At 73.2% G+C, this 9,429-nt stretch overlaps 2 protein-coding genes across 2 annotated transcripts; both read left to right on the top strand.

Moving 5' to 3' along the window:
• Nucleotides 1-4,932: 4,932 nt before the first annotated feature.
• AURANDRAFT_16398 (hypothetical protein) lies at nucleotides 4,933-5,331 on the top strand (the record flags this gene model as incomplete). Its single annotated transcript, XM_009043763.1, has 1 exon — nucleotides 4,933-5,331. A coding segment is annotated over one exon (399 nt), but the record flags the coding sequence as incomplete, so codon positions are not given.
• Nucleotides 5,332-6,308: 977 nt separating this feature from the next.
• AURANDRAFT_69990 (hypothetical protein) lies at nucleotides 6,309-7,550 on the top strand (the record flags this gene model as incomplete). Its single annotated transcript, XM_009043764.1, has 1 exon — nucleotides 6,309-7,550. The coding sequence occupies one exon, from the start codon at nucleotides 6,326-6,328 to the stop codon at nucleotides 7,523-7,525; it is 1,200 nt and encodes a 399-aa protein (XP_009042012.1).
• Between the last annotated feature and the right edge of the window lie 1,879 nt (nucleotides 7,551-9,429).

Here is a 9,429-nt window from a genome sequence, read left to right as displayed (position 1 = left end):
GCGCCGGGCGTCCGCCGACGGCGCGTCGCCTAAAGTGCGGTCCGCCAGGGACCGGCCGAAGACGGCTTTTTCGAAGACGAGGGACGACGCCCAGCCGTGGCCGAGCGCCTCGTCGGTCGATGACGTGTCCCAGTAGGGCTGGGCGATGGACGGGTCGATGCTCCAGAGCGCCTCGTCGAAGCGGCTCGCGAAGGCCTCGTGGGACGGCAGGAAGCTCAGGGAGCCGTGGTAGGGCGTGCAGTCGTCCTTCGTCGTCCGGCTGAGGTGCATCGCCGTGAACCACTTGCTGTTCGCGAACTTGGGGCCGTACTTGCGCTTCCCGGCGGCGAGCGACGGCTCGCGGTGGATGATCTCCACGGCGGCGAGGTAGCGCTCGAGGTCCGCCCGCGTGAGCGCCGCGATGCTCCGGCGGACGTACTTGCAGACGACGGGCAGCGTCGCCGTCGCCGCGACGGCGCCCGTCGACGCGCTCGTCGCCGTGAGGGTCACGGCGTAGGACGAGCCGGCGTGCGTGAAGACGACGTCGGCCGTCGCGCCCGTGCCGTTGAAGTGGACCGTCCGCGCGCCGCGGAGCTCGTGCGCGACGACCCACGCGTAGTCGCAGGCCGCGCCGCAGGGCGACGACGCCGTCAGCGTCGTCGTCTTGTAGGGCTCCGCGAGCCGGCTCCAGGGGTAGCGGTGCAGCGACTTGGGCGTCGGGTACTCGTTGGACACGCCGAAGGACAGCGTCGTCGTCGCCAGCGTCGCCGTCGACGCCGCCCCGGGTCGGACCAGGAACGCCGCGCCGCTCGCCGCCGCCACGGCGCAGGCGACGAACGCGGCGCTTCGCGCGGAGCGCGGTCGGCCCGGGCCCGGCGGCGGCGCGCCGCCGACGAGCGTTTCCAGCTCGTCGGGGGCTGCCATCGGTAGCCCAATTGCTCGGGATCCAATCTTCAAGGCCGCCTTCTTGCCGTCTCGACGAAGTTACGGCACGTGGCGGCGATCTTTGAAGAACATTCGAACTTTCTCGCGCCAAAAGTCGTCGTCGCTTTGCGGCGTCGACGTGCGTGCTCTGGAGGCCGCGCCACTGCCCGTGGACGATGCCGGCCGGCTGCTGTTCGATTGCGCGCGAAGTTTTTCCGTCGTCGTATGTGCATGCTTAGAGTACGAGTCGCGGTGGCCGCTACCAGTAGAGGGAGTCCTCGTCGAAGCCGCCCGAGGCGACGGCGTCGGAGAAGGCGGCGCCCGCGCTCCTCCCCTCGGCGCTGACGCAGACGGAGAAGTTCGGGGCGAAGCGGCCGAAGCGGAGGTTGATCGCGAAGTCGTAGCCGCCCGACGGCCGACTCGGCGCCGCGTCGTCGCGCGCGCGCGGCGCCGCGGCCGGCGGCTTGGCCGCCGGCGGGGTCCGGCAGATGCGCTGCGGCGCCGGCGCCTGGCAGGCCGTGCGCGCGCCGCGGGCGACGACGGTCCAGAGGGACGCGGCGGGCTCCGCGGCGGCCGGCGCGGGCGAGACGACGGCCGCGCGCGGCGACGCCGGCGGCGGCGCCGCCGCCGCGCCGTCGGTCGCCGCCGACAGCGAGTCGGAGCTGACGACGGCGCTCACCTCGCGGGGCCGCTCGGCGGGCCGCCGCGCGTCGCCCGCGCGCCGCGGCGACGCGGGGGGCAGCCACCGCTTCGCGGCGGGCGCCGCGCAGGCCCGGACGCGCTCGACGAGGGCCGTCGCCAGCACGGAGGTCGGCGAGGGCCGCCGCGCCGGCTGCGGCGTCGCGGCCGTCGACGTCGCGGGCGCCTGCGGGGACGCGCGCGGTGAGCGGGCCGCGAGGATCTTCCGGGGCAGCCCCGCGCGCGGTCGCGCGGCGGTCGCGGGCGGCGGCGCGCGGCGCGCGCGGTCGCGGACGCCGGCGCGCGCGGCGTCGAGGGACGCGAGGCTGTTCTGCGAGGACGCGCAGCGCTGCGCGAGGCCCAGCGACTCGCAGAGGCGGGTGTGGTCGTTGAAGAGGTTCGTGGACGTGTCGGCCCGATGGAGCTTGCGCGCCGGCACGGGCACGGCGTCGACGTCGTCGAGCGCGCCGGCGAGGTCGAGGTCCAGCCAGGATCGCTTGGACGGAATGCGCATCATCGCTCGCGTGTCTTCAGGACGACGAGCGTGGCCCGACAATCGTAATACTCTGATGTGTGCTGGAAGGACCACGCAAAAGGCTACTCCGCCCCAAAAGATAAGGGCAACATGTCATGCGTACTTGCCGGCCACGCCCTTTATCTTGAGTTTCAGATGCCTTTAGGTCGGTGGCGACGCGCAACGATGGCAGCAACGTACGTATCGTACGTCTGCTGATGCTGCCCCGGAAGGATATGCTCCTCAAGGTGCTCTGCAAGATAGTGGCCCAAAAGCCAACTGTGATCATGGCCAACTCCACTTTGCAAAACCAAACGCACGTCGCACGATGAACTTGGACAAGACCTCCGTCGTCGACGCCGCCGTCGCGTCCGTCGCGGCGACGCTCTTCGCGGAGATCGAAGCGGAAACGGAAAGCGACCTCGCGCAGTCGTCGCCGCGCACGGCGCTCGCGGCGGCCTGCGTGCGCGCCGTGGCGCGGTCCTGGAAGATTTGCGCCGACGGTGACGCGCGCTTCGACGCGGCCAAGGTGCGGCGCCTCGCGGCGGCCATGACGCGGTCCGCGGAGCCGCCGCGGCGGCGCCGCGAGGAGCCGGCGGCGACGGACCGGTCGCGGGCGCTCGAACGCGAGGCGTGCCGCGTCGCGCGGCTCGTCGAGGACAAGGCGCGCGCCGCCGCGGCGGAGGTCGCCCAGGCCCGCGAGCGCCACGTCGAGGAGGAGGCCGCCGCGAAGGCGGCGCTCGCGGCCGTCGCGGCCGACGCGGACCGCGCCGCCGCGGCGCTCGCGGAGCTCGAGGCCGCCGCGCGGCGCGCCGCGGACGACCGCGCCGCCGCGCGGGCCCGCGCCGGCGAGCTCGAGGCGACCTGCGTCGCCCTCGAGGCGCGCGCCGCCGAGGGCGAGCAGGCCGCCGCGGCCGCGCTCGCCGCCGCCGCGGAGCACCGGAGCGCGGCGGCGGCTGCCCGCGAGGCCCGCGACGCCGCCGAGGCCGACGCCGCGGACCAGTGGCGGGCCGCGGAGACCTGGCGCGCCGAGAGCGCGGCGCTCCAGCGCGACGCCGAGGGCTTCCGGGACGCGGCGAAGCGCGCCGAGGACGGCGCGCTCGCGGCCGCGTCCGCGAACCAACGCGCCGCGGCGGACCTCGCGGCCCAGCGCGACGCCCTGGACGCGACGCGCGACGCCCTGCGCGCGACCCGGGAGAAGCTCGCGGCCGAGACGACGCGGCGCGACGCCGTCGTCCACGAGCGCCGCCGCGCCGAGGCGTCGGCCGCGGAGGCGCTCGACGCCGCCGGCGCGGAGATCGACGACCGGCGCCGCGAGCTCTCGCGCCTGTCGCGGGCCGTCGCCGACCAGAAGCCGCGCGTCCTCGCGGCCGCGAACCTCGCGAACTCGCCGCCGGGCAGCGCGGAGCTCCGGCGCCGCGACCGCCGGCGCCACGCGCGCCGCGACGCCGCGCCGCCGCCGCGCGCCGCCGCGCGCGACGGGTCGTCCATCTCCGACGAGGTCCAGCGCCTCGCGCGCAAGCTCCACGAGGTCTCCGAGGGCATCGACGAGATCACGCCCGTCAAGGACCCGGAGGCGGGCTTCCACGTGCGGACGCCGCCGCGGCCGCGGCCGTAAGCAAAGAGCCGCTGTGTCATCTTACTAGTAGCTCTCGCTCGCGACGTCCTCGGGTTATCTGAGTTCGCTCGCGACGTCCGCGACCCAGACGGGCGCGCGCCGAGGCCGGAGGGACCGGCAGCGCCCCGACGCGTAGGGCCCGAGGTCCCGCGCGCCGAGGAGGTCGCCGCGGTCGCCGGCCGAAAGGTCCGCCAGACTCCGGGGCACGACGCGGAAGAGGGAGTCGCCGAGCTCGTTGTCGCCGAGCGTGCCCGGCGCGGTGCCCGGCACGAGGTCCCGGAGGAACGCGATGCCCGCGTCGCCGACGCGCTTCTGGAGGGGCCCGTAGCAGCCCTCGCCGGAGAGGTAGGACCCGTCGTCGTCGTCGTCGTCGAGGTCGTTGAAGCACGCGTCGTTGAGGACCGCGTCCGCGAAGCAGGCGGCCCCGGCGTGGCCTTTCAGGACGTGGAGCTTGTCCGTGACGGCGCCGCTGCCCCGCGGCCGGTCGGAGGCGGCGCCGTGGCGGCCGCCGGTCATGTCCGCGTGGAAGAGCATCGGCTCCGACGCGTCTCGCACCGCCTCCGGAAAGAGGCTCCGCACGAAGAGGAGGTCCGCGCGGACGACGACCACGAGCGCGACGGGTTCGGCCACGAGCGCGAGGCCGCGCAGCAGCGTGTCGCGCTGCGTCTCGCGGCGCGCGTCCGCCGCCGGCGGCGCGGCGACGGCCGCGGCGCCGTAGAGGTCCAGCCACGCGTCGAAGTCGTCCCGGCCGCAGCGGTAGGTCGACACGTAGACGTCCACGCGGTAGCCCGCGGCCTCGAGGGGCGCGACGACGTGCGCGAGCTGGCTCCGCGCGGCCGCCAGGCTCGGCAGCGCGCCCAGCGCGCCGCAGCGCTCCCCGTGGCCGCAGTCGCGCAAGGCGTCGCCGCGGACGACGACGGCGGCCAGCGACGCGGCGCGCGGAGTGGGCCGTCGCGTCATGTTGTAGCCGGCGGACGGCGCGCACGACGCGCCGCATTGCCGGGCGAGCAGTACGAGCGCGGCGGCAGCCCGGACGCAGCCCATCCTGGCTCTCCGCTGCGGTCGAGTTCACGCAACTGAGTTCACGGCAAGGAGCACTTTGGCGAACGTGGGTGAGAACAGCTCTGGACCTGGCTGAGCCGGCGACCCAGGCGTTGAGAACACACCGTGCTCCGAGTGAATTATGGAGGAGGCGGCCCTCGCCGCCGACGTCGTCAGGGACAATTACGTCGTCGGCGCTTTGATCGGCCGCGGCGCCTTCTCATGCCTTTTTGTGGCCGAGGACCGCCGCCGCGACGAGACCGTGGTCCTCAAGGTCACGGACACGACGGAGAAGACCCACGAGATCATCTGCGAGCGCGAGGCCATCATTCTGAAGAACCTCGCGCACCCGAACGTCGTCGAGCTCTACGCGCGCCACGCCAAGGTCGCGGGCCGCTACGACGTCGCGGCGCTCGAGTACCTCCGCGGCCCGACGCTCGACGCCGTCGGCGAGGCCATCGGCGCGCTGCGCGAGGGCTTCGTGCGCTCCGTCGCCATGGACCTGTGCGGCGCGCTGCGGTATCTCCACGCGCACGGCGTCTTGCACCGCGACCTCAAGCCCGACAACGTCGTGCTCGTGGGCCTCGACGCGACGCGCCCCTCCGACGAAGAGAACCCGGAGCGCGCCGTGCTCATCGACTTTGGACTCGCGCGCACGCTCTCGCCCGCGGACGTCGACCTCGACTCGTCGCGCCACGCGCTCGACGACTCGCTTGTCGAAATTCACGATGGACCTGAGCGCCGTCGGCTGCCGGGACTACGCGGCGCCGGAGGTCACGAGGGGCTACCGCGGCGGCCGCAAGGCCTTCGAGGAGGCGCTGGCGCCCTGCACGTCCAAGTACGGCGTCGCGGCGGACGTCTACTCCTTCGGGCGCGTCCTCCGCCACGCGTTCTGCGGCACGCTCGAGTCCGAGGCGCCGCCGCTCGCGGCGCTCTGCGGCGTCCTCTCGCGCGCGATGACCAAGTCGAGGCGCCGCGTCATCTGGAGCCTGCGCAAGGCCGCGTCGGAGTCGGCCCGCGACGCCGTCAACGGCCTCACGCGCCGCGACGCGGCCGCGCGCATGAAGCTCAGCGAGTTCGAGGCGCACCCCTGGCTCAACGCGGGCCGCGCGCCCGTCCTCCTGGCCTCCCCGAAGGCGAGGGCCGCGGAGCTCCTCGACTGCGCCATGGACCTGAGCGCGCGCCGCCGCAGCGCGAACCGCGCCGCCGCGGAGATGAAGCGGTCGCCGTCGTCGACCCTGAAGAAGTCGCCGTCCTCCGCGCCCACGGAGGCGGCCATCGCCGAGGACGACCGGGAGGACGCCACGCCCGAGCCGAGCCCCGCGGCCGAGTCGCGGACGTTGTAAAGCGCGTGGACATCGTAAAAGTCTATACGCGATGGCGACCTTGGAGCGAGCGTCCTGAAGTGACATGCGAGCTCCTCCCTGCGCCGCGGCTAGCTGACATGCGACACAGAGGCCACGCCCGCCCAAGGTTTTTTTCGGCGAGTACAGCGGAAGGCTAAAATTTTAGCGGAGGCTCAGCGGGGTGGGTCGCCTAGCGAGCGCTCGATCTCGAATCACCAGTAGACGATGGACACCATCTTCGAGTTCCTGTGCGGCACGGGCGCCGGCGACGCGCCGGCGGGCGAGCGCAAGAAGCTCCTGATCATCGGCGGCAGCTTCGGCGGGCTCGTCACCCTGCGGTGCCTGAAGAAGAACGGCGGCACGAAGCTCTTGGACGTGACGCTGGTCGACGCCCAGGACTACTGGGACTACTGCCTCGCGTCGCCGCGGTGCCTCGTGGACCCGTCGCAGTTCGAGGCGCAGCAGTTCGGCATGCCCCTCGAGGGCATCTGCGACCACCTCGGCGCGACGTTCAAGCAGGGCAAGGTCGAGACGCTGACGAAGGAGTCCGCGACCCTGGCCGGCGGCGACGTCGTGCCCTTCGACTACTGCGTCGTCGCGACCGGCGGCTCGTACGGCGCCGGCGCCATCTGGACGGCGCGCCCCGACGAGCCGACGGCGGCCGCGCGCAAGGCCGGCTTCGAAGCCGAACACGAGGCCTTGGAGGGGTGCAGCAACGTCGTCGTCGCGGGCGCGGGCCTCGTCGGCTGCGAGATCGCGGGCGAGATCAAGGCCGCGTACCCGGACAAGAACGTGACCCTCATCGGCAACGAGCTCTGCCCGAGCATCACGCGCGCCCAGGCCGCGCGGCGCGCCAAGGCCCTCGAGAAGCTCGGCGTGGTCGTCAAGGAGGGCGCGGGCCGGATCACGACCGAGCCCATTGACGGCAAGATCACGACGGACAAGGGCACGACCGTCGACTGCGACAAGCTCTACGCGGCGACGGGCTTCAAGTTCGACCCGGCCTTCGCCAAGGACCTCCTCGCCCTGGACGACCGCGGGCGGATCAAGACCCGGGGCTCGCTGCAGGCCGAGGGCGTCGACAACGTCTTCGTCGCGGGCGACGTCGTCGCCGTCCCCCCCGGGAAGGTCGCGCACATCGCCGGCGGCCAGTTCGCCGAGGCGACCTGCCCGATCGTCGCGGCGAACCTCAAGAGCCTCGCCACGGGGTCGACGAAGCTCAAGGCCTACGAGTGGCCGTCCGGGCCGGGCCCGGTCGGGCCGTTCGGCACGAACATGGGCCGGAAGGTCTGCGTCCTGGACGGCATCCCGATCCCGGCCTTCCTCCGCGACAAGATGGGCGTCGCCTTCAAGAACGAGACCTTCTGGCTCGACACGGGCTTCGACGTCAAGGGCCTCGGCCGCGGGACGACGTGGGGCAAATGAAAAGGGTAATCACATGCACGGTCTTATCGCACTCGTCTAGCCTACTCGAGCGGCTTCGCCTTGACGAGGAGGCCCTCGCCGCGCGCCGGGTCGGCGCTCCAGGGGAGGACGGCCGCCGTCGCGAGGTCCACGGGCGCCGTCTCCTCCTTGACCTGGACCTCGCCGACGCGCTGGAGCCGCGGCGTCATGTCGTCGGCCTTGACGAGCTTGAAGGTCGTGTCGTCGTAGAGCCCCGCGATCGCGAGGAAGGACTGGTAGTAGGCGCGCGCGCACTTGCGGTAGCCGGACGCCGCCCAGCGCGACGTGTCGGAACACGTCAACCCCCCAAAGACGGCCCCGAAGACCGCGCCGAAGAAGCCGCCGACGGCGCCGAAGCCCTGGGCCGCGTAGTGTTCTTCGTAGGTGTTCTCGAAGCGGCACTGCACCGCGCGGAGGTCCAGCTCCGTGCTCACGCGCTTGAGCGCGACGGTCGCGACGCACTTGACCTCGTCCCAGGACGCCTCGACGCCCCGCTCGAGCACGAGGCGCCGCTCGCCCCGCTCGACGACGGACGCGAGCGTCGACTCGAGGTCCGCGAAATCCTCGACGCGGTACGGGTCCGGCGACCGGAGGCCCGTGGCCTCGTCGACGACGTGGATCCAGCAGAGCGGCGGCGGCCCGAGCTTGCGCGAGCTCTTCCACATCTCGTTGCCCAGGACGTCGAGGCCGGCGCCGTAGCTACTCTTTCGTCGGCCCAGGGGCAACATCGCCGCCGCCGCCGGGGGCTCCTCCTCGGTCTTGGTCTCCTCGTCTGGCTTGCTATTGTTTCCGCCCATGGCGCCGGCGCGCGGAGAGCGGGAAGCCCCGAGAGCGGATTGATTTCTACGCGGAGGCCGCGCAGAGCGAGCCGGAGCCGGCTCAAGATGGAAAATAGGAGAAGGAAATCGGGCAAGATAGGTGAAGTTCAAATTGAACCTTGAACTCGCGGAATCAGCACACATCGACAAGACAAACGAGGCTGATTTCGTTCGGCTCAGTCGACTGCTCGGTCGTCGGTGAAGCGCATCCTCGGACGCGCGGCGGTTCCGCGAGAACACCCCCAAAAAGATAGAAACATTAACGCCGTCAGTCCTGGTAGCGCAGGCGGACCATGACGGGCCGCTTGCCGTGCTTGAGCGTCGCCGTCGTGTGCGCGTGGGAGAGGTAGCGCTCGCCGTTGACGCCCAGGACGACGCAGCCGAGCTGGACGCCGGCGTCGCGCGCCTGGCCGCCGTCCGCGACGTGCGTGACGACGGACAGGGCCACGAGGCCGCCGCGCTCCTCGAGGCGCATGCCCAACGGCCCGTCGGCGAAGGACACGTCGAACTCGCGGTCGTCGTCCGCGTCCGCCGGGAGCTCGAGCTTCGTGGACCCCAGATCCTCGGCGACGTCGATGACGCGCGCGCCGCGGAACGCCGCCGGCGGCGGGCCGTGGCGCGGCGGCGACAGGTCCGGCGGCCGCTTCGCCGGCGACGTCCGCGGCAGGAGCGCGTCGGGCACGACGACGCGGAGCGGCTTCGCTTTCTCGGGCGGCCGCGAGAACGACACGGACGCGGGCCGCGGCGCGTCCGCGAGCCGCGCCACGAGGGTCGCGTGGTCCGGGCGCGTCACGTCGTCCACGGCGACGACGACGTCGCCGACGCGGACGCCGCGCGCGGCCGCCGCGCCGCCGGGCGCGACGCGGACGACGACGGGCGGCGCGGCCGCGTCCGCCGGGTCCGGCTGCACCGCGAGGCCCAGGGGCCCCTCGCCGAAGGACGCCTCCCAGACCTGCGCGGCCGGCGGCGGCGCCGGCGGCTCGAGGGACCGCCGCTCCGCGGGCGGCACGGGCTCGACCTTGGGCGGCGGCGGCGGCGCCGCCGGCGCCGCCGGCGCCGCGTCCGCCG

This window comes from Aureococcus anophagefferens (assembly GCF_000186865.1).
Source record: "Aureococcus anophagefferens unplaced genomic scaffold AURANscaffold_68, whole genome shotgun sequence".
Classification (NCBI taxonomy): Eukaryota; class Pelagophyceae; order Pelagomonadales; family Pelagomonadaceae; genus Aureococcus; species Aureococcus anophagefferens.
The sequence above is the reverse complement of the archived record's forward strand: the minus strand, read 5'-3'. Positions and strand labels throughout refer to the sequence as shown.